Here is a 25,943-nt window from a genome sequence, read left to right as displayed (position 1 = left end):
AATTGAGGTAGGCCAGGTGTATGTGGGGGGAGTAGGGAAGTCTTCGATTGGGACGGTATCATGATCCTGAGGATCAAGTTGAGATATTTTTCAAAATTGGTGATGGCATTTAGTGGGTTGAGGATCTGATTGGCCTGGTGTCTGGTATTTGGGGCTTGAAGAAGAGTGGAGGAAGTTAATGGAGTTAATGTGGGGCTATGTGATAGAATTTCTAGGCTTAAGACTATTATTCTGCATTGCAGGGCATGTTCATTTACAAGTTTTGGATCATTCAATAATGCTTTTGAGATATTGAGCCTAATGATAGTGTGTTTTGTTTTGTCATCTCAAGTCAGGGAAAGACATAGATGTATGTTCCATTGTTGAACAACTTAAGCCAGCTTTGACTGAAGGAGGTTCCATCTCCATGAAGAAAAACACATAAATAAATGACTGGCCAGTTAATGAGCTGGTGACTCACATATATTTCACATGATCACTAATGGCCTTGATAGCAAAATGAAAGTGAGGAATTAACAGCTGGTTAATTTTGGGAATTGAAGTACCTAAGAATTGAACATTATTTACCAGAATGATACTTAGCAGCTGCTTATTTGCCAGAAGTTCCTGAAGTTCCATGCAAGACAAACAAAATCAGGATATTGAAGAATATTTGCTGTCTTCCTTTCTCATGTCCCACTTTGTCTCATGGATATTGCCAAAAATAATAGACATCAAACTAACGTGCAAAGTATTTTTGCATATAAGATACAACTTACTTCAGAAAAGACAATTGGAGATATTTTTCTTTTTATCAGATTTGAGCATCTCAGTAAGAATGTTTATTTTTTTACATTTCAAAAGATATCTCGATCAAACACTGGAAAGTGAAATTTCAGTTCCAACTACTTCTAAAATTATATATTGTAAACTTACACCTACTAAAAACATGGGAAATTGAAATAAGCTTGCAATCCTGATTTATTTGTCTGTGGATGAGGTTATTTTAGTGGCTGTTAAAGTTTTGACAAACATAACATGAGAGTGGTGTAAATGATCTTAGAAATTGTTTGCATGGTAATGGTTTTGAGTAATATCAACTTAAATCAGTTGTGCACCAATATCCTTGTGATAAAATAGTACAATACTTAACCAAAAACATTTCAGAAAATTTCTGATCAATTGAATTTTACCATCAGCATTTTGATTTTATTTACAGACTGGACATTCTGTCCATTTTCTGACCACTTTAGAGCATTTTCAGCAAATAAATTGACCAATGATAATTAAACAGACTCAAATTTTTGCACATAATTTCCTGGGAAAGTGCCAAACTTTTTGGTTCTTATGGATGTACCTGCAAATAAAATACACACAACTGCAATTAATATTTTATACAGTTTACCCTTCAGTTAAAGCTGGACATCCCATCAGTGGAACACCCCCCCCCCATTATTCATGTAATATAATTGAAAGAGTTTCATAAATATTGCTTACTGTATTAATTTGATGCCTCTGTAATAAATAATTTTCAAGCACTTGCAGCGTAAGTGGCCTACCATAATTCACAAACTTTTCACAACTTTACAAAGCTATTCATTCATCTACTTCACTTAGCACCAACAATGTGCTGTAAAGATGTTGAATATTAATAATCAGACAATAAATCACTTTTGAACACTGGGTCTTCCCATAATTCTTATTGTATGCATAAGTGTAAAATTGGTTAGAACATAAATAAAGTATAATTAATTGGGAAGGATTGACAATCCTTCACATTCCTGTAAAAATAATGGCAATTTAAGATGGTTTCTTTTTTAACTGTGCTTTAAAATAGTCCAATTTAGTTTTAAAAAAACTCAGTTTTCAGATGCTTTTAATTACACTTACTTCCATCTTCTCCTACTTAATATCTTTGTTTGTTTTACTCAACTGACCTCTTGTCATCTGTTTGAAAATATCTCATTAGAAAAGCATCAATATTTCTTTACTTGCGACACCCAGATCTGCTTCCTTTCAGATCAGCTCACTTGGTGTTATGCTTCTTACTAATATATGTTAAGTGGCAAAGAGGCAAACATCTGTTGTAAATTGATGTTAGAGACACCTGAAAAATTGTTTAACCTCATGTAGAGTCAGATTTCTCCAAGGTAATTTAGGGGCATTGGACACAGCCTTGTAATATTGACGCAGCTTGTCATTTTTTTTTCATCATTCTATCTCTGTGCATGTTCAATGCAGTGGTTATTATACAGATTGACAACACGAGCTTAATTTATCATTTTAGCATTGGATTTTCCAGCCTATTAAATGCACTGATCCATTTCTAGCAAGACTGTGAGCTAGCGCAATGAACCAGCTCAGTAGCAAATCCCAAGCTCACTAATTAGCTTTCCCAATTACTTCATGTCAGAAAATTCCATTGAAAGGGGCCTCCAGATTTTTCTCTCCACTTTCACTCATTGCCCTTCTATGGGATACTTCCTGGAATCCAGTTCACTTAACAGTAAAAATTTGTTTTTCTTTTCTGTCATAAAATTACATCTGGATGAGATGTGAACATACGAACGTCAAAGCTGGAGCAGATGCAAGTCCATCAAGCCTACTCTGCCATTCAGCAAGACCCCTGTGGCCAATCTTTTACTTCAGACACCATTTTTCTGCCCTATCTCTTTATCTCTTGGTTCCATTAATAACTGAAATCTATCAATCTCAATCTCTGGAGTAAAGAATTTCAAAGATTCATCACCATTTAAGGGAAAGAAATTTTCCCTGATTTCAGTCCTAAATGGCTCTGAGACTGTGTTGTTTTGTTCTGGACTCCTTAGCTTGGGAAACGTCCTACTTGTATCTACCCTGTGGAGCTCTCGAAGAATTTTGTATGTAATGAAGTCTTCTTTCATTCTTCTGAATGCTAGAGCATAGAGGCCTAGCCTACTCAACCACTTCTAATGTGAAACACATCCTACCCACTCTATCTGCCCATCACCTACACTCTCCTCCCACTGGAACCCCTCCCCCTACTATTCCCATCTGCCCACCCTACCTTCTCTATTTGGTTCCTTACTGCACCTTCCTTTCCTATTAGATTCCATCATCTGCAGTCCTTTGTTGCCTCCACTTATCACTTCACAGCCTCTGTCACTATTTCCACTTTTCCCTCCTCCATCTGTCATTCACCCCTTCTTACCTGGATCCACTGTCAATTGCCAGTTCTTGTTCCACCCCTTCCCCTCACTTCTTTATATGGGTATCTTCCCTCTATCTTTCAGTTAAGATGAAGTAGAGTTTGTTTTTTTTGCACCAGATTCTAGCATCTGCAGTCTCTTGTGCCTCTAAGAAACATCTCCTGTCCTGAGGAATCTTTGCTACACTCCCTCTTGCAGTAACTATATCCTTTTTTAGGCAAGGAGGTCAAAATTGTACATAATATTCCAGGTATGGTCTCAGCAAGGCCCAATGTAACTGTAGTAAAACATATTACTTTTCTGCTCAACTTCTCTGGAAATAAAGGCCAACATATTATTTGCATTACAAATTGCTTGCTGTACCTGCATGTGATTTGAGTCCAAGGTTCCTTTGAACATTAACATTTACCAAGCTCTCATTATTTAAAAGATGCTCAGCATTTCTATTTATCTTCTAAATTAGACAATATCACATTTTTTCACATTGTACTGCATCTGCCAAATTGTTGCTCAGTCACTTATCCTGTCTATATCCCGATGAAGCCTCTTTGCAACTTACTATTCAATTTTCATGTTGTTTTATGTCATCAGAAAACTTGGAAATATTATATTTACTCACCTTGGCCAAACCGTTGATGTAGATTATGAGCATTTTAAACTCAAATGACAGTGCCTAATAGTCATAGCCTACCAACCTGAGAATGGCCTTTTTATGCCTTTTCTTTGTTTTTTATCTGTTAATCAACTCTCAATCTATGTTAGTATGTTACTCCAGATCCTAGTTCACCAAACTCCTGTGGTGGGACCTTATTAGAGGTATTCTGAAAATCCAAAGACACTGCATCCACTCATTCTGACTCACTTACTCTACTAGATACATCCTGAAAGAACTTTGCTCATTTAATGGATTATTTAACTGCTTTTATGAATCTATGTTAATCCTGCTGAATTATATTATGATTTACTAAGTGCCTTAATATCATATAATTTATAATAGATTCCATCATTTTTTGATATCTCTTTCCATTTTCCACTACCAATATCAAGCTAGCAGGTTGGTGGTTCCTGTTTTCTCTCTCCCTCCTTTCATAAGTGGGGGAGTCTCAATCCAGGAGAATCATTTCAGAATCTGTAACATCTGGAAGATGATAATTAGAATTTATTTCAAAACTCTGGGATAAACATCACCTAGCCCTTGGAATTTAAAAGTTTTCAGGCTCATTAACTTCTCTAGTATTACTTCTTCACTAATACTTATTGCTTATTTCCCTTATTGGCACTGGAGCTTTGTTCTCCTTTATTTCTCGGAGATTTAGTGTGTCTCCTTCTGTGAAGACAGGTGCAAGTGTTTGTTTAATTTGTCTGCCATATCCTTACTCCCCATTGTAAATTCTCCCATCTCTCTCTGTAAACAACTCACAGTTGCCCTTGCTGATCTTTTTACATATAGTCTGGTAATTAATCAGTTCACAACCCACAGCAAATAATCTGCAACAGCATTTAGCAGGAATTTCCTAAAGGTTAAATAATAAATTAATGTACAGGTATTTGCACATGAAAAATAAGCTTCCATCCATCAAACTGGAACTTCAATAAGCCGACAAGAATTTCTCATGAGCTATCTAAAATTACTCCATTCCCTTTATCACTTCCTTCACTCTTTCGTATATCCTCTTTCCACACAATCAATTCACTTCTAAAAGAAATTTATAACTATCAATCAACCAGAGGTGGTGCTGTGCAAATGTAAATATAAAAATGCAAGAATAGTACAATCCAAATATCACACTTCCAAGAACAAACCCTGCAACCTTTTCTAAGGTATAAAGTATTATTATTATACAAAAAAAAAGCCCAGAATTATAACCTTTTCGTAATACTCTTAGGTGGTGATTTGGTTCGGATACCTTAGTTACTAAGGAATCTCCCATGTGGCCAAGTTTCAGTTGTAAGCAGGTCTAGCCTGCAAGACGTCGGAATGTATGTTAAGAATAATAGCCCAGAGAATTGTTAGGAGCCTGACCAACAATTAAATTATATGCTGGTGTTCATTAAAGAGGCTGGTGACATTTTGGCGGCTCCTGTTTTGATCAGCATCCACTCCTAACAGAAAAAAACACGATGGTGCTGGAGGAACTCAGCAGGCCAGGCAGCACCCGTGGAGAAAAGCAGGACCTGACCCAAAACATTGACTGCATGCTTTTCTCCATGAATGCTGCCTGGCCTGCTGAGTTCCTCCAACATCGTCATGTTTTTCATCTAGATTCCAGCATCTGCAGTCCTTTGTTTCACACCTAACAGCAGGCAATTTAACAAGTCATTGAAGATGATTTCAAGTATTAGTTGAAGACATACTCACCTTTGCCCCTGAGGGTGTGAAGAACACTTTTGTGTTTAAATTGAGAGATTGTGTGGGACAGGTTGTCAAGACTTTTATCAATATTTATCCTGGGAATTCTCTAAGGATTCACCTAGGGAGAGTGAGTGCTGATCTTTGCCAGCTTACTGAAGAATGTTATTGGTCATTTGGAGCAAAAAAGCTCATAGTCAATAATATTCAAGGAGGAGTAACCTTTTATTTGGAGGAAGATTGGAAAGAGAGCCTAAGGCCAAGTGGAACAACCTCAAGAGGGAGGGACAGAAGGGATAAGAAAATGTGATGGAGTCATTCCCATTTCCTCCTCTGGATCTCCTCCCCAAGGACTTGTAATGTGGCATCCAAGAACCTGTGCACCCTTTCCAATGGTTGGAGGACCATCCCGAATGGAACATTGTGGGTCATATCATAAAATCCATTCCTTCAGAGGGAGGGGATGTATGAAGGCTGCATGTAGAGTTCTGTGATAATTGCTTCTAATATGCAGGTTTACCACTCAAATGTTGATATATATATTTAGCATTTCCAGACAAGTACAAGTCATGATAATTAGTAATTAGGATCAAAAATTGCACATTCAAGGCAGACCTAAACAGACATGCCTTAATAGCACAGAACCCATTGAGCAACTGTTTTGTTACACCTTCACAAGATAACTATTTTGGTGTATAAGTATCATTCAAACCATGCCAATATTTTAAAAATCTGAACAGAAGCAAGAATATACAGTGTATATGCACCTTCAGGTGCTGTGATGATCAGACATGACACACTGCAAAAATGGCAAATATGGAATTATAAGATAACAGTGTTAATTTAGGAAACAGTAATATTTTGTTAACATTTTCAAAAATATTAGAATAATTTCCTTGATCAAATTTTCACCCTTGCAGACGTACAGGGAACATACAGGAAAGTGTTGATCAGTGACAGTCTTGCCAGCATCACCCACATCCTTTGAAGGAATTAAGAAAAGTGAGTGGGGTCTACATACTGATCTGTACCATTTAAAGTGCACTACAGTTTCCTTAAGCAGAAAGCCAAAGACCACTTTGTTCATGGGTTGGCACCTACCAAACTCTGAGATGTCAAATGCCTGTTGCACACTTTCCTTCATGGCCTACGGACTGCAGAAAGGAAAATACAGCATTTGGGACAAGCCAGATCCAGACATCAGAGAGCCAGTGGTTGGAGCTTTATTTGGGACTTTTTGGAGGAAGTTGGGATATGGGTTGCTGGTCAAAGCAGGAAGCCTGAAAGTTGGTGTCCAAGGGTTGAGACCTTTTGTAGTGTGGAGGTAAATGGGTAGAGATGAAGGCCTTAAGTGGGTGTGGGAGGTTGGAAATTCAGATCTGAAAGTTCATGGTGGGATGTCTCAGTTAAGCGGAGGTAGGTATGGTGCTAAGGAGAATAAGTCATTTAGAGGATTAAAGGGGACCTACCTGGGTCAGGTTACCACCAATGCATTGGGATGTGTTGCAAGAGCCCACCATTAAGTAGTGCTGCTCCACTGTCAAAACATAGTTGCTTGAGGAATGACCAATGATGGATATACCTCAGAACAAGGTGGCCTAATTTCCTAATAATTCTTGCAGAGGGAATGACATTATTCCATTTGCGACTGATGAAGAAATCTCGTGATTGGCAAAAGGGTAAATTGTAAATGCCTGGATAAATTTTTAGACCCATAAGTGGTTGTAATCATGATCTGCTCTGGAAATAGGCAACTTTGAACATATAGGATGTGTGAATTGCTAGGTCATCATGAGTAATGCAAAGCCAAGTGAAAGTGAACTGAGGGCTCTCTGGTATGAGGCATCTTTGAAATATCAACTGCATTATGTGATACAGTCAACACTTGTTTTGTATCTTGTAATTCATTCTACAGTGAGATAGTTCTTATGCATTGGACTCTAAAGAATACGATACAATCATAATGTACATGATTGTAACATACCCAAGTACCAACCATCATCCCATTTGTTAATAACACTGACGACGTCTCCTTGTCTGAGCTCCAGTTCATCATCCTTGTTGGGAGCAAAGGAATACAAAGCAGAATATCTGTAATATAATGTGAGTTTTATCACTTTTTCTGGCTTTACATTTCATTCAGAATATAGATAAATTGTTTCTTTTTGCTTTTCATCCACCTTTCTGTGTAATACACCAGTTCCTGACAGTACAGAAAGAAAATTTCCTGCAAGGCTTTTGATAGTCTTATTCTATAATTGCATTCTTGGAGGCATATGGCAGACCATAAATTTGAGTAATTCTTCTTCCATCCATTCTTTCCTGAGGGTAAGTTCTGTGCACCCAGCTCTGCTTTACCACACAGGGAATTTACAAGGTTGAACTCACATCCTGTCCCTCTGTAGCATGAACATTGTAACAATAACAGCCTGTAATTATAAAGCATTTTAAACACAGCGAAACACTCCAGGGTATTTCACAAGAGTACTGTCAGAAACTACTTTACATCAGGCTGCACGAGGCAGATGATCAAAAGATTGTTCAGAAAAGTAGGTTCTGATTCCCCTGGAGGAGGAAAGAGAGGATTAGGGAGTGAATTGCAGAACCTTAGGTTGTGGCTGCAGAAAGTAGGATCAACAATGGTGGACAAAAAAATAATTGTAGTGATTAAGAAGCAGGAAGTAGAGAAGTTCAGATACATCAAAGGGTTATAAGTCTGGAGGAGGAAGGATATGGGCTGAAATGGCCAAAACAAGGAAGTGAAGTTTTAACACTGAGATATTGCTCAAATGGGATCCAATGTCAGTCAGAAGGTGGACATGATTGGGACTTGACAGGGGTTAGACCAATGACAGCAGAGCTTTCCATAACTTCAAGTTTATGGGGAATAGAATGAAGGAGGCTGACTAGGAGTATGTTGGAATGGACGTTATGCTGTCTTGAGTGTGATAGTGGTTGTACACATGCGTTAAAATTATCGGCTGTATCATGATGTAGTTTTGTAGGCTTGTTTCCCTGCCCAAATAAAAAAGATATTTAAACATTTCTTCATTATGACAGTGTGCTTCCTTCAACTTCACAGCTGCCAATTTTGGATGCTATATTAAACAAAAACTTGTTTGCCCTCCCTCCCAGGCAAATGTAAAAGATCACAGCACCTCATTGAAGAATAACAAGACAGTTAGCCCGAAGCTGTGGCCAATATTTAATCCTCAACCAACAGTGAAATAAAAGCAGATAATGCTCAGCTAGGCAGGCAGCATCTGTGCATAGAGAAACAGATTCAACATTTCAAGTTGTTGACCTTCTGTCAGAAAGTAACACTGGTTCATGGGCTCCAAAACAGTTTAGAATAGCTTAATACTGTGAAAGGTGCTTCCTTTCCTTTAACTTGCATTGTTGGGACACAAGAGAACTGAATCCATGTTTTATCAATGGCAAATTAAGAAAAATCTCAGCATCTGAGCTCCTTAAGTTGCAAACATATTTAATAAGGTTTTGATGGAAAACAATTATTTGGTCTATCAGCTTTACAAGAACATTTAACCTGTTCAGATGCACACAAAATTATCAGTAATATAATGATGTAGCTTTGGCTTGTTTCCCTGTCCCAATTAATAAATGTTTATCAAACATTTCCTCATGGTGATAGTGTACTTTCTTAAACATAATGAGAGTGTCAGATAGTGCTGATTATTTCACTTGGTAGCATAGTATGGTAAGATTACATGGATAAACCTGAATTAAATATCATGGTCAATGCTAATGCATTTCTGTTTTCTGCTATATATTCACTGGTGATAACTCCGTACTCTGACTGTTTGACTAACTCTTTCAAGAGAGTGCCCATTCTTAGACAATTAGCTTCCCATATGTAAATAAATTTTAATAAACAAAATAAACCATTTATTTTGATTAATATTCTTTGTAAATACATGTAAATGAATTAAATAAGTTGTGATAAAGAGTCTCACTTTTTAAATAAACATAACACAAAAATAGAAAAAAGTATACAATTACTCAGACAGTTTTAGAGAAGCACTGAGTTGAATGATTTGTGGCTGAAAAAGTTGAGTTTAAATCCTAGATATCTTGCAGCATAATTGGAGGCTATTTCGTCTTTTGTAGTAGCTCTTTGAGATAACCAGCTAATCCTTGATATGCCTCTCCAAAGTGTTCTGCCATGCAGAATTAGAACATTCTTCTCCATCAATATGGGTTTCCATCAGGTGCTTCAATTTCCTCTAATATCTCAGCGAGGTGCTTGTAGATTAATTGGTAAATTACCCCTTCTGCAGATTAACAGCAACGGGGAACTGATGGGCATGTGTGTGAGAGAATAAACTGCAGGAGTACAGAGAAATAAGGAGAGGGAGGTGAGAGTTATGGGATTGCTCCCTTGGAACTGGTATGGATCCATTGGGCCAAGGATTATCTTCTGGGTCGTTATAAGTATACCTTCTTTAAGATAGTCCATAAAACATAACAGTTTGACCAATCATCTGTCATAATATCACCCAGTGTCAAACTTTGTTTGATAAAAGTATCATGACATGCCTTAGGATATTTTGCCATGTTAAAGATGCTTTATAAATGTAAGTTGTTGCTTTTATAATTATTGTAATCTTAAAGCCCTGTTTTGTTTCCTGAACATTTTGACTGAAATTCACTTTCAAGTTTAACCTTCATGCCAAAATTCAACTACCATGATCTGAACATCAGGAGATATTAACATTACTCAGAAATGGGATCCCTTTTCCTGCCCCACTGTTTGAACTAAAGTAAACATCTAAGGTGGTCAATTTTATCTTCTTACCCAGGAGGTACAGCAGTGATATATATTGGAGAGAAATATACTCTAGTGTCTCCCCAGAAAACGCATATTGTAACCTGGTCAATCTGCAGGCTATAAAATTATTACCAGCTGTTTATGCATGACATAAAATTAATATTTTTTCAGATTTCTTTTCTCCTTCCACACAATTATTTGAAGCATGGAACAGATTAGGTGTTCTGTCAAGCAGCATTGTTGTAACTGATGCTGAAGTAGAGTTAATTCGGCATTCTTGGAGATTGTACAGTGCACTTGAAGCACTATTTTAATACTTGAGGAAATGAAATACTTACATTTCTTCACCATGCTGAATGTTCTCATAATTCACACTTCTTTGATGAAGCTACAAAAAAGCAAAGACATCCTTTAAAACTATGGACAGGGCAGCATAAGATGAGCAGGTAGTCAAGGAGTCGAGAATTTGCAACTACATCCATCTCAAGAAAAATAGAATGTTTTCATCTCTATGATTTACTAATGCATTTTTTAAAAATATGACTCAGTAAGACTGCTTTTGTAAGGGTCATTTTGGGAGACATCCGTGTATGTACGAATGTCTCAATGTTTTCATAATCCCCCGAGATCACAGCGAGGGACTGATAGTTTTCAGGAATCTCACATATATTTCAAATTCTCTGCCAAAATGAATGACACTATATCACAACAGTGAAGGTCAAATGAGCCATAATTTATTTGCATTTGAGCTCACCAAAGCCTTTAACAATTTTCAACATGTTGAAACTCTTCCTTTTATGTGCCTGCATTAAGTCTCAAGTGAAACCAAATGGTTGGGTTTCTCAGTCCAACAAGGTGCAATGAGTTATGATTGAAAATAGAAAAGAGCTGCAATCTGTATTTTCAACAGAGATGCAAATTTTCATTCTCATGTGAAGGAAAAACATATTCTACTAAATTGTCATATAATTTAACATTTAAAATGGAAATCATTTGGATATTTATCAGTGTCACCTTCTTTGCTGGCCTTCCAGTTCTTCATTATAGGGAACCTAATAAGGTTATACAGCCTCAGCTGACATGACATCAATAGCTCCACTCCATTGATGTTATGAATAGAAATAAAGTGTGAGACCATTAAGATATAGGAGCAGAATTAGGCCATTCGGCCCATCGAGTCTGCTCCACCATTTGATCGTGGCTGATTTATTCTTCTCTCACCCCTATTCTCCTGCCTTCTCCCCGTAACCTTTGACGCCCTTACAAATCAAGAAAGCATCAACCTCCATTTTAAATATACCCAATAACTTGGCCTCCACAGCCATCTGTGGCAATGAATTCCACAGATTCACCACCCCCTGGCTAAAGAAATTCCTCCTCATCTCTGTTCTAAAGGGACATCCTTTTATTCTGAGGCTGTGCCCTCTGGTCCTAGACTCTCCCACTACTGGAAACATCCTCTCCACATCCACTCTGTCCAGGCCTTTCAATGTTCGGTAGGCTTCAATGAGATACCCTCTCATCCTTCTAAATTCCAGCGGGTACAGGCCCAGACCCATCAAACACTCCTCATACGTTAACCCTTTCACCCCAGGATCATTCTCGTAAACCTCCTCTGGACCCTTTCCATTGCCAGCACATAGCTATGAGGCCCAAAACTGCGCACAATATTCCTAATGTGGTCTGACTAATGCCTTATGAAACTTCAGCATTACAGCCTCAGTGTGGGGAGACGTTCTTACTCAGTATGAAGATAACATGTTGTAGTCTTTCATAGTTCAATTTGACACAAGGGCCTGAAACAGGTTTGTGTCCCTGATTTGCTTATGCAATACAGTTAGCACCAATTTCAGGAGCATTATTTGGATACTTACCAAACATCGCCTCCTATTGTATTGGACACTTACTTGCCTATTTCACACTTATAAAATAAGTGCGGTCATTTAATATTAAATTGTTTGTGACAATAAAACAGTATTTTTGAGAATATAGGCTGTATCTGCCTTGTACAGGATAAAGGCTGTGGAAAGATAACTTCTAGATCAAACATGCTATTAAAGCATGGTCATTGGTATATTAACATCATACCCAACACAATGTACTCAAGAGAGAGAGAGAAAAGATGCCATGTAGGCTTTATGTGAATAATGTAACAATGTCATGTTTTTGAAAGAGAAATACCTAGGAAGTTATTCCTCAGCTGGTAGCACTGAGCATGCCACGTAGTTATGACAGCAAATTGCACGATTCCACCTCCAAAAGTAATTTTATTGACCTCAGTGGAATTAGTTTCAGAGACGGAGTACAATGCTCTGGTGCAAATATGTAGGTGCTACTAATTAGAGATGAATTTCCAGGCAGGATTTTTTCTTAATTCAGAAACCCAACTAAGTCTTTTCATATATCATGCCACAAAATATAAGCAGTTCACTGACAGCTGGCATCAACTTTTAGAGCTGTCAGTATTTTTTTTCTGCAGAAATTATGATTTTGGCTCTGAAGAAATGTTTTCTGTTCTTAGATAGATTAGGTGTTCAAGTAAATATTCAACAGTGTGTGGTACAAAAATTTAGAAATTAGCTCATTTTTATCTGCAGTTTACAGTAATATTGCATTATCCAAACATAAGTTTTCTTGACATAACTCTGATTGAATTGTATATAACATGTTTCAGTGTTGTGTCAATTTTGCCAAAAAGAACACAACTGTGCAGAATTTACTTTAAGAATCAGAATATGCAACAACAGCATATGAGTGATTAGAGTGTTAGCAAAGTGAAGATTCTAAGGCACACCCATTCCAGTTAAGATTCCAAACGGTCGCCCTATTTACACCATGCAAACTCTGAGTTTGAAATCAGTAATTCATTTCCATTGTCACACTCATTGTATTACAAAGCTGTGTTTGTATGATGATCTTTCTGTCATCAGCATGGCTTTCATTGTTGGCTACCTCTGCAGGCTTGCTCCAGCTGCAGACAGGACTCATGAGTCCAGAGGGATAGTCAGTGTTACCCAACAGCCAGGCTGTAACTTAGTAACACATTTAATTTAGAATAAAAATAGCACAAAGGGAGAGTCATGATGATTGTTGCCAGGATAGTGAACACAAATCTGCATGATCTGCCTATGATCACAAAACTCTGGACATTGAGGAAGGGGAATTCTTTCAATTAATAAAGATGGCAGACTGGCGATATAGAGCTTTCAAGACATGGTATTTGTGTTTTATAGAGCCCTCTGTGGAAGCCTGCCATGTTTCTCACATCTGGACTGAGGATAGCAAAATAGGTGCCCCTTATGGTGTTGAGATCCACGATGACCCCTTTGATTCATTGGTATCCTCCTCCTTTCTCTGGCAGCTACTCCTCTTCTACAATATCTTTCCTTGTAATTGTCATTTTCCTACAGCCCCCATGGGGCTATCCATGTCTGCAAGTAAAATATTAGCAAGACAACCAACAATTGTATAATATGAGCAAAAGCTTTGTGCAAAGTGAACTTTCCAGAGTGATAAGACACGCATGAAAATGGCCAGAGGTGAAGCAAGAGATTGAAGTAATAAATCAGCTACAACTTGTTCCCAACAAGGGTAGTTCACATTTGCTGAAAATGTGTGCATGCTTCCAGCCTGCCTCGTTGTCCCTTCATATTTGCATATTGCATAGAGTTATAGAGTAATACAGCACAGATTAACAAATTGTACATCAGATACAATTCACTTGTTGAAATACAGACGTCATGTACATTAGCACATAACCATTTGTGAGCACAGGATTCTTTATAAAATGTGTTTACTGATCGTTTGATCTATTGCCAACACAAAGGCTGGTCTCAATATGTAGTTAAATACAAACACTAATCTTAAACCTACACAATTATTAAATGAATCATTCACAGCTATTGTAGCAAAGTTACAACAGTGAAATTGATAAGATCATTTATTTACTCTGATAATTATCAATGCTGGGTGGGAAAATTTGCATTTCCTCTGTTCTACATTATTTTGAATAACTTTAAATGTAAAGTCATTAGTAGAATGAAATGCTCATGGTAGCCTTGGTTAACCAGGGAATGTTCCAGTTTATGTCTTCTGGTAAAAAAAAATCAGATTTCTGATTTAGGATTTCCAGAATGTTCGATAGTTTCAGGACAATTTGATCTCTCCTGCCATTCTTTATGGCTGGCAGATTCTTTGGAGATAATCTGCCAGCAAAGCAGTGGGAATTAATCACACCTGTAAAAGCCTTCCCATAAAGCTGATAAGACCAGAACAAACCTGAATAAACATGTTCTTTACTGCCTAAAATTGCTTTGTACAGACCGTTAGTGATCTTTTATGCTGATTTGTTAAACATAAGAACGTTAGGAGCAGGAGTAGGCCATCTGGCCCGTCAAGCCTGCTCCACCATTCAATAAGATCATGGCTGATCTGGCCATGGACTCAGATCCACCTACCTGGCCTTTTCCGCATAACTCTTAGTTCCTCTACTATGCAAGCATCTATCTAACTATGTCTTAAATGTGTTTAACGAGGTAGTCTCTACTGCTTTCCTGGGCGGACAATTCCACAGATTTACTACTCTCTGGGAAAAGCAGTTTCTCCTCATCTCCATCCTTAATCTATTCCCCCCGAATGTTCAGGCTATGTCCCCTAGTTCTAGTCACACCTACCAGTGAAAACAATCTTCTTGCCTCTACTATCCCTTTTATAATTTTATATGTTTGTATAAGATCCTCTCTCATTCTTCTGAATTCCAGTGAGTATAGTCCCAGGCGACTCAATCTCTCCTCATGGGCTAACCCCCTCTGGAATCAACCTGGTGAACCTCCTCTGCACCGCCTCCAAAGCTGGTATACCTTTCCTCAAGTAAGGAGACCAGAACTGCACGGAGTACTCGAGGTGCGGCCTCACCAATACCCTGTACAGTTGCAGCATATCCTCCCTGCTCTTAAATTCAATCTTTCTAGCAATGAAGGCCAACATTCTATTTGTCTTCTTGATAACCTGTTGCACCTGCAAACCAACCTTTTGTGATTCATGCACAAGCACTCCCACGTCCTTCTCACAACAGCATGCTGCAACCTTTCACCATTTAAATAATAACCTGATCTTCGATTTTCCCTTCCAAAGTGGATGACCTCGCATTTACCAACATTGTACTCCATCTGCCATATCCTTGCCCACTCACTTAACCTATCTATATCTCTCTTCAGACTCTCTGCATCCTCAGCACAATTTGCTTTTCCACTCAATTTAGTGTCATCAACAACCTTAGATACAATACACTCAGTCCCCTCTTCCAAATCAGCTCGAATGTGCCTGAAAATAACCTGCTTTGACTTGCTTTATTCCTGCTCCCCACTCTTCTTACCCACTCCACACCCAAGTCACCCATCACTCTCCAGCCTTGTGCATTTCATTATATTAAGAACTTACTCTATGGAGAAATAATAGTTATGAATCACTGTCATTTTGTTTTATGATAAAATGCATTTGTAAAGATACTGCTCTGATTTTCCCTTCATTTGTTCAATCTTCCTTTTGTGGTTGGATGGTGGGAATTCCTCTCTTAGGATCCTGAGTGGGTGACATAACAGCTCTAAGATCTCACAAGTTTTGCAGAGGCCTTATAAAGGCAGAATGGAATTCAAAGAGTATTTAAAGCTATTGGCACCTCATTCTAACACTGTATAGTCCAGTTATGTTACATCACTAGAGCAAGGACAGAAGTTAATCAGGCTTCTTCTTGTTCCATTTTATTACTTTTCGGCTTACTGGTTCTACATAAATGTATTCAGGTTTGAAAGTGACTCTTCTTTCTTTATTCCCAGTACTGGGAGATGGTTAACACAATCTGTAGGCCAATCAGCCAAAATTTCAAACCTACTCCAATTTCTGAATTACAGAAAGGCAATGAAAGTAGATAATACATGGTCATGGTGGGCTGCTTCTGTGCTGCATGACTATCAGATACCCTTCCATGTATTAAAAAAATGTTATCCTTGGCTTAAAATTGCCACAATCTGTGAGGATAGGCAGCAACACCTCGGCCACGATTGTTCTCAACACTGGTGCCCCACAAGGCTGCGTCCTCAGCCCCCTACTCTACTCCCTACACACTCATGACTGTGTGGCCAGATTCTGCTCTAACTCCATCTTCAAGTTTGCAGATCATACCACTGTAGTGGGCCGAATCTCATATAATGATGAGTCGGAGTACAGGAAGGAGATAGAGAGCTTAGTGACATGGTGTCATGACAACAACCTTTCCCTCAATTTCAGCAAAACAAAAGAGCTGGTCATTGACTTCAGGAAGTGGGGCGGTGCATGTACTCCTGTCTACATCAACAGTGCTCAGGTTGAGGGGGTTGAGAGCTTCAAGTTGCTAGGAGTAAACATCACCAATAGCCTGTCCTGGTCCAACCATGTAGATTCCACAGCCAAGAAAGCTCACCTCTACTTCTTTAGGAGGCTAAAGAAATTTGGCATGTCCCCGTTGATCCTCACCGATTTTTATTGATACACCATAGAAAGCATCCTATCTGAATGCATCATGGCTTGGTATGGCAATTGCTCTGCCCGGGACTGCAAGAAACTGCAGAGAATTGTGGACGCAGCATATCACGGAAACCAGCATTCCCTCCATGGACTCTGTCTATACTTCTCACTGCTTAGGTGAGGCAGCCAACATAATCAAAGACCCCACCCATCCCAGACATTGCCTCTTCTCCTCTCTCCCATTGGGCAGAAGATACAAAAGCATGAAGGCACGTACCACCAGGCTCAAGAACAGCTTCTATCCTGCTGTTATAAGACTATTGAACAGTTCCATAGTACAATAAGATGGACCCTTGACCTCACAATCTACCTCGTTATGACCTTGCACCTTATTATCTACTTGCACTGCACTTTCTCTGTCGCTGTTACACTTTATTCTACATTCTGTTATTGTTTTATCTTGTACTACCTCAATGCACTGTGTAATGAATTGATCCGTATGAATGGAATGCAAGACAAGTTTTTCACTATACCTCAGTACATGTGACAATAGTAAGCGAATTCCAAATCCAAAATATATTTTTACATGGTTAAAAATAAATTTGAACCAAGAAATGTAAAATGTCACATTTTGAGATTCCAGACTTTGGTTTTGGAAGAATATATGTTAAAATATTAATTTCAAAGAGGATGCAGGTTACATTCTAACCAAGTGGTGATAGTTGTTTCCATCCAGGTTATAGAGTAAAAGGATGTTCGCCAAAAACTGCCCATACACTTCCATGTGTGAATGTTTAGAAGTCCCTATTCATCTGTACTCATCAGTAGCTTCCTATAGTCCAGCAATAAACAACCATCAGATTTGATTGGCAGTTCAAATACTTGGACACATTAGGAGAGAACAAGGGATGAAATACTTTGTAAATATGGGAACAAGCTCTGTCCACACAAACTGATAAGGAAGCCAGATATAAAAAGAGAAAGCCCTCTCTTTAAATTAGGGCTACCCAGGTTAAGACAGTCTTCTGGTGTGCAGAAGTGCATTAAGTACATAAAATGAACAGGCTGATGTACTCCATTATTTCATATGTTATGCAGAATTGAAATAGAGTCAGAGCTATCATTGAATATTATTCTGTTCATTCTGTTATGGTTTATAAAATAAGTCAGCCAGTTCACTTATAAATCATTTAATCTTACTGAAATGTTCATCTGTCTGCCTTTTCAAATATTGGAGAATGGAAAGGTAAATATCGATAGGTGGGGGGATTAGTTCCCTGCTCATATAACAAGAGGCTTTATTATTTTGATCCTAATTCACAGTTCAGTGAGAATAGGTGCTGGGCAATAGAGGTAAATATTTTACTTGTTTGCTTTTACTAATGTAGAATCATTGTCAGGTATAAAAATGTATTGTTGAAAACAGAACAGTACTAAATAATAAAAAATAGCCATCTTCAAGTCCTATATTCAAATAATGGAGCATAGAGTCATAGAGCAGGGTAGAGTCATAGAGTCATAGCAGGGTCTTCAGCCCAACTCATCCATGCCAACCAAGCTGGCCATCAAAATATATATTTTAATGTGGTCATGAACATATACAGATACTTTGGCACCATAAATTGTCTTGACAGTAGGAGATAGAGGGTGGTGGTAGAGGGTTGTTTTTCAGACCAATGTGCTGCAGGGTCCACAGTTGTTCATCATTTATATTAATAATTTGGATGAGAATTGGCTTATTATTATTATTGTCACATATACCAAGGTACAGTGAAAAACCTGTCTTGCATACTGTTCATAGGGATCAATTCATTGCACAGTGCATCGAGGTAGTACAAGGTAAAACAACAACAGAATGCAGAATAAAGTGTAACAGCTGCAGAGAAAGAGAAACAAAGGACTGCAGATGTTGGAATCTGGATGAAAAACACTATGATACTGGAGGAACTCATTACTGAGGGATGTTCATTACTTAAAGTGGGAGAATTCAACATTCAATGTTCAACTGAAAATTGAATTCTCCCACTTTAAGTAATCCCTACACCCCTTCCCTACACCCCCCCCAACCATGCTTCTTTTCTTCCCTTTCCAAGCCTATCTCTTTATTCTACCCTTTTATCTTCCTTTCTCTCTTTACCTTTGACCCATCCCCTGTTGGATCTGCTCTCCCCTCCTCCCCCGCACCTGCCTATCACTATCTCTTACCTGCCTCTACCTATCACCACCTTGTGCCCACCCTACCTCCCCTCTTTTGTCCACCTATCACTGCTCTGCTTTTCCCTCCTATATATTGGGCTTCCCCTTTTCCTATCTTCAGTTCTGAAGAAGGGTCCTGAGCCAAAACGTTGACCACTTGCTTTTCTCCATGGATGCTGCCTGGCCAGCTGAGTTCATCCAGCATCATAGTGTTTTTCAGCTACAGAGAAAGTGCAGTGCAGGTAGACAAAAAAGTTCTAGGTCATAACGAGGTAACTCGGGGTCCGACCTGCAGACGCAGCAGGGACCGGGGCCTGAGGCCCAACCTGTGGGGACACCTGACGCCCCTCTGGATCGGAAGCCCGACTGGGAATACAGGTGGCATGGTTGGTAAGTCTGGGAATGACACTAAAATTGGTTGTATAGTAAAGAAGGTTATCTAAGATTACAATGGGATCTTGATCAATGGGTCAGTGGGCCGAGGAATGGCAGATAGAGTTTAATTCAGTTAAGTGTGAGGTGTTGCATTTTGGTAAGACCAACTATGGCAGGACATACACAGTAATGGTAGGGTCCTGGAAAGTGTTCTGGAACAGAGAGACCTGGGGTGCAGGTACATAGATCCTTGAAAGCACTTGGCACATTGCTTTCATTGATCAGGATATTGAGTACCGGAGTTGGGACGTCATGTTATAGCTGTACAAGACATTGGTGAGGCCACATTTAGAGTACTGTGTACAGTTCCGGTCACCCTGCTATAGGAAGGATGTCATTGAACTGGAAAGGGTGCAAGAATGATTTACGAGAATGTTACTGGGATTGGAGGGTTTGAGTTAAAAGGAGAGGCTGGATAGGCTAGGACTATTTTTGCTGGAGCGTAGGAGGCTGAGGGGTGACTTTATATAAAATCATCAAAGGCATAGATATGGTGAATAGCCACAGTCTTTTCCACTGGGTTGGGGAGTCCAAAACTAGAGGGCATAGGTTTAAAGTGAGAGGGGAAAGATTTAAAAGGGATCTAAGGGGCAACTTTTTCACACAGAGGGTGGTGTATATATGGAATGACCTGCCAGAGGAAATGGTAGAAGCCAGTACCATTATGACACTTAAAAGACATTTGGACAGGTACATGGATAGGAAAGGCTTCAAGGGACATAGGCCAAACACAGGTAAATGGGCCTAGCTCAGTTAGGTAACTTGGTCGGCATGGAGGAGTTGGGCCAAAGGGCCTGTTTTACATGCTGTACAGATCTGTGGCTCTCTAACTCTAACATAAGAAATCTGCATCATCATGGACTTAGACACTTAGAAACCATTGAAAAAGTCTATGATAGCATGAGTTGCCACAAACCATCAAAGCAGTCTGGATTTTATCATCTGAGAACCAGTTCTCATTCCCATACTGTTTCACTTAGTGGAATGGTTGCGGCAGGGAAATCTCAAGCTTAATGACAACTATGAGTTTTCAAAAGGTTAGTGGGTCTGTGAAAATCATGTGAGGAAGCAAGGGAGGGGTCAAATGCGAGATCTGGATCAGGTCAAGCATTATCCGGCCCCTGGGTCATAGGCTTAAGTTGCTTAATCTTTTCCATTAAGACAACATATTCATCCCAGGAACACCCTTGTACACCTTTACTGAGCTCTCTCCAATGCATACAGATCCCTCCTTAAATGAGGAGACCAAAACAAGTACTTTTGGGAATCTAGCCTCATACAATAACAGCTCATGAATGATTATGTTATCAGCCCAGAAGGAAACATTAGTACTTCATTTGAAAAGCACTGCCTAGTCTCCAAGACATCAAGCAAAGTTATCCCTTGAGCCATCTTACCTGATGTAAAGATCTCTGGGAAGCTGTTTCTATTTTCAAATCACTTGCAGATATTGTAAGTTCCTGGTGGCAGATGGGATCTGATGGTTTTCCAATGACTTCAACATATGTGACAGGAAATATCCCTTTACGATTTGTCCCAGGGTATTTTCCTTCATACCAGTTCTCATCTATTCTCCGGAGCAAAACTACTGTCTGATTCTGAAATAAAACCATTGTTATTTAAAGCTACTGTAGAGCATCGACCAATATAATAGATTTAAATAGTATGATTGAAGGTTATAACAAGTTATCGAGATTTTACTTCCTTTTATCTTTTGTCTGCTTAACAGTTCACCAGCAATTCCACATCTTACTGTTGATCTCAAATTCATCACATGGAGAATCATATTTGTGTGAAGATGACATAATGGGTTATTATGAAGTGCAACAGGAACAAGTTTTATTGCTGTGACGGTGTAACTCAAGAGCTGCTGATATAATCATTGCAATTCCCTCAAAGCAAAAGCTCTGCATGGCCACTATTTGTCTTAATCTGAATCAATGCAGACCTAATTTTCAATGATAATTCAATATAAACCTATTTCAATTTGAACTCATGGACATATGACCCCTCATTCTTTCACACGAGCTCAGGGATTATGATTGTAATGCCTTTTTGAATCAATCTGCTTTGTGTCTTGGTCAGGATGATGTATCAAACATAATAATGATAAATAATTATTGGCCTGAAAGAATGACTTTTACATCTCTCCCTATGGGCACTGCCTGACCTGTTGAGTTCTTCAGGCATTTTTATTTTTGTTTCTGTTTTTGATTAACTGCATCTGAAATTTTTTTTTGCTCCAAACCACAATTTTCTTGTATGAAACATTTTTCATGTTATATTCCATGGAGATAATAGAGGTGACAGGAGATCATTTTTATCTTCTGTCACCTCTTACTTCCCACTGATAAGAAACAAACAAAGAATCCTGGAATATGTGCAGGTGGTTGTTGTGTTGAGGAACATCTGTTGCAATTTTCACCCAGCCAAAAATGCAAAGTTACTTAAAGATGAAAATTGATATTCCATGTTGAAATTATAACCCAAGTTACAATTTTTCAGTGTAAATAGTTACAGTTGATGCCATGCATAATACACCCAGCTCTGTCAGGCATTGAATAACCTAACTGGTGGTCCTTAATTTTTGTTAATGGAAATTCTCCTTTCAATGATCAGTCCTTGAGTATTTTTTAAGACTGGAATGACCGAATTTTGGTCACATAATGAACCAAAGAATATGTACCTGGAGAATGGATGTCAAGCATTTAAGAGCATTGAAATGGGTGCTTTGTTTTAGATTAATGCCAAATCAGAAATCATCATAAAAATTGCAAAATAGGAATGTTTTTAGAAATTATTATCATAGTTTGCTCCATAATAAGAGCATTAAAACTTGCCATGTGCATCTTACAGACTTGCTTACTAGACTCTAAACTGCTGTATCATATGCTGCACTAGAAGTGCCCTATGTTTTTAAAAAGATCTTTCCATGGTAGACAGTGCCTATCATAGGTTGAGGGGAAACATGGGCTGATTACAGAAACACAGGTGAAGCAGGATAACAATGCTTGAGGGAGATCCTCTGCCTATTGGGGATCTTGTCTGATGGCACCTCATGATGGCAGTGGCTCCAAGCCCCTACCATCAGGCTCACAATTTGAGGGGTTTGTGAACTACAGCTTCATAGAAGTCTCCACCTTTAGAGAAGCTTGCCAACACCAATTATTTTCTCATTAAAAGAAAGATTTTTTTTAACATAAAAATTATGTCCCTGGGAAACCCTTAAAACAACATAGTTCACTACTTTCAGTGTGATGTACTCCTAGTTTCATTGTGTTAATTACATAGGCTGTAGGTTGTGATCTAATGACCGAATTTCTGTCATTAACTAATTAAAATGAATTGCACAGTCAATGATGTCATCACATGCAGGAAATATGATGAACACTGGGGTGAATTAAAACAAACATAGAACATAGAATATAGAAAAGTACGGCACAGGAACAGGCCCTTTGACCCACCATGTCTGTGCCGACAACGATGCTAATCTAAACTAATCATATCTGCCTGCACGCAGTCTGTATCCCTCCATTCCCTGCCTATTCATGTGTCTGTCTAAATGATGCTTAAACATTGCTTTCGTATCTGCTTTTACCATCTCCCCTGGCAGCATGTTCTACTCTCTGTATAAAAAAAACTTGCCTCACAACTCTACTTTAAACTTCTTCTCTCGCCTTAAGCCTATGCACACTAATATTTGACATTTCCAATCTAGGGCAAAAAAAAGGACTCTGGCTATCTGTCCTATTCTATCTTAGTGAACCTCTTCTGCACCCTCTCCAAAGCCCCCACATCCTTCCTTAGTGTGGTGACCAGAACATGCACAATACTCCAAATGTGACCTAACCAAAGCTTTATACAGCTGCAAAATGATTTCCCAAACTTATACTCAATGCCCCAAATGATTTCTGCCAGATTTGGTATAAATACATCAATGTCTGAATTTTGATTTTTATTTCTGATTGATGCATAGTACAGATGCACATGGGTCCAATTTCTAGGCAATGAAAATTGAGGCAAAAAATGGAGCTGATGCCAAAACTCAGCCATGATCTTATAGAATGATAGGACATTGTTAAGGGGCTCTTTGGCCTCGTCTTGCCCCTGTTTCTTGTTATTTTATTAAAATAACAATAAAAAGTTACCCCAAGAAACATTCATTTTGAATTTTCCAGGAGGTGTAAGAGTTGGCTTCGCAACTGTCTCCAACCTGCTATTAACATACCAAAGCTTCCAAGTCAGCCCAGCTGGACCCTGCTAGACAGTCGGCAAAGCTGGCACAGATTGGTGCCTTGGCTAAATTAGCATCTCACTGGTAAACTGCAGATTTGCCTGTGATATGCTAATATAGCCGAGACAACAAAATCAGCCACATCAGGATAATAGATGAGCTGAGTGACAGCTCCATTGACTGTTTTTGGTGTTACAAGAAAATCACCCCATCTCCTCCCAGGCTTCCATTTTGTTGGTGAAATTATTAATATTGAAAAGTCCATCATCAATAGATTTTTAATTTTCCCATCATTGTGTAAATGCATGTGCACCATAGCTATTCCATTGGAAGTGCGAAGATGCTGGAAAATACTGTAATGTTCACTGATAATCTCTGCAGTTGTGTATGAAGCAAGTTGGTGAGACAACTGAAAAACCATAACTGTTGATATTCTAAAGAAGCAAATGAAAGTAAATTACACCAACTAGGAAATAATATCAAGGAGTAACAAAAATGTTAATAGTGAAGATTAAAGCATTAGTATTTGACCAATGTTGAAAAAAACATTTCCACAATCTTTTATGCACTCACAGAAGTAACTAAATAGCCAAGACCAATGCCCAGCTATCTTGGGAACAGCCCTTTTGTCTGAGTAAGGTGATGTGGCTAGAATACAATACAATGCAGCTGTTAAAAAAGTGTAAATTGACATCTGGTAACAACATTTTGACACAAATTTGAAATGTGAAATTCTGCATGGGAAACCAATGTTAATTAAAGAAGACAAAGGTCACCTACGGGCCACACCAGAAAAGGATGGCAGATTTCCTTCCCTTAAGGTATTAATGAACTAGCTGGGTTTTTATGGTAATCTGATAGTTTCCTGGCTACATTTTACTGATTCCAGATTTTTAAAAAGTGAATTAAAATTAAGCTATTGACGGTGTAATTTGAAGTTACGCTTTCCGTAATATTTGTTGAGTAACATAGTCACCAGACATTCATGGTTTAAGATGTTTGAAATTTGGTGTTTTTCATGGATGGGTAAACTATGATTTTCTGAAGAATCTCTCTGCATTTATTTTCTGAAAACAGGTCAACTGTAAATATTTGTCTATATATACATTTACATTGACTACAGGCAAATGAGGACAACAGATAATTTTCTTACATTTTATCATTCGAATTTTATGGTTTTATACGTTCTAGCATTTGGTCTATAAAAAAACCCTATAAAATTATTCTTGTTAAGGCAAGATCAACAAGAGTACTTTACCTTTTCAAGTGGTAACTCTATGTTTGTCAGTGCAGTAAATCTGAATTTGGCAATTGCTATTTCGTCGATTGTATCTTTGTGTGGTTGAAGCTCGGAAGTGGGCTGACAAATGAAGGAATGTGAAATTAGGAATAAGGTTTGTGCTTAAACTTTACATTTAGAGTGGAATGAATGAATTAATTTTTCTCCAACCTCAACATAGCAAATTGGGAGTAAGCCACTCTTTCTATTGCATTTGCCTTCATACCAGTTGTCATCCCTCTGTCTGTGGATGAAGATGATGTCTCCCTTTTTGACAGGCAATTCTCTGTAGAAATATTATTAAGTTTCATTTGATCATGCAACTGAACTTTGAACATTATCATGTTACCACATCAAAAGAATTCATTACTTGTAGATGAGCATTCAGATGTGTTTGCCAGTAATTACAGACTGAGAACATTTTAATGAATCTTCTATGATGTGAAAAGCTGGTGTACTATTTTGGAATGTTTATATGGATTACATCCAAATACAAAAAAAACAATTTGAATACTTTTATTTCAAATAAAAATGAGTGGTGCATATAATGGAAGGCCAGAATCGCAGTTTACAAGCAGTGTTATGTGGGAGGGCCTGAACTGCCTGAAGCTATTTCAGGTAGGACCTTCTTAGTCCTCTCACAGAAAGATATTTTCTTTCCATTAGATTTGAATAAAGATCATGGAAAGTAAAGCTAAAGAACAATTTATGTGCGGAACAAAATGCCAGTCTTTTTTTGGGGGGATTGAATACAGGTGATTATTCAAATATTTTATTTGTTTTTCAACAACTTCTGCTGCATTATTCAGAACAAGTAGTACCAAGGAATACACTGCATTTTAATAGCTTTAGTCAAGTCATTTAAAGTCTTGGCTGGAATACAGTTATGCTGATCTAATATATTTTATGACCTTTGGATTCTACATTGTATTTGTATACCATACTTATGTACATCATAATTACACATGGTGGATAAATACCAACTCTGACTG

General features: G+C 38.3%; 1 protein-coding gene across 9 annotated transcripts in view; it reads right to left on the bottom strand.

Annotated features, from left to right (window-relative positions):
* Window positions 1-853: 853 nt before the first annotated feature.
* The window catches only part of LOC127569753 (sorbin and SH3 domain-containing protein 1-like), a 76,628-nt gene continuing 51,538 nt past the window's right edge, over window positions 854-25,943 (bottom strand). For 7 of the 9 annotated variants that reach the window (XM_052014602.1, XM_052014603.1, XM_052014608.1 and 4 more), the window contains 6 exons: window positions 25,123-25,237; window positions 24,931-25,032; window positions 20,836-21,036; window positions 10,645-10,694; window positions 7,502-7,608; window positions 854-1,336 (listed from right to left, as the gene is read on the bottom strand). In XM_052014602.1, coding sequence (XP_051870562.1) covers window positions 1,266-1,336; window positions 7,502-7,608; window positions 10,645-10,694; window positions 20,836-21,036; window positions 24,931-25,032; window positions 25,123-25,237 — 646 coding nt within the window. In that variant the 3' untranslated portion in view covers window positions 854-1,265. Of the gene's footprint in view, window positions 1,337-6,445; window positions 6,500-7,501; window positions 7,609-10,644; window positions 10,695-20,835; window positions 21,037-24,930; window positions 25,033-25,122; window positions 25,238-25,943 lie in introns of those variants that run through there. The other 2 variants (XM_052014605.1, XM_052014607.1) reach the window with 2 other exon arrangements.

The sequence above is a fragment of the Pristis pectinata genome, chromosome 4 (genome assembly GCF_009764475.1).
Source record: "Pristis pectinata isolate sPriPec2 chromosome 4, sPriPec2.1.pri, whole genome shotgun sequence".
Classification (NCBI taxonomy): Eukaryota; Metazoa; Chordata; class Chondrichthyes; order Rhinopristiformes; family Pristidae; genus Pristis; species Pristis pectinata.
This window is presented reverse-complemented; position numbering and strand designations above follow the sequence as displayed.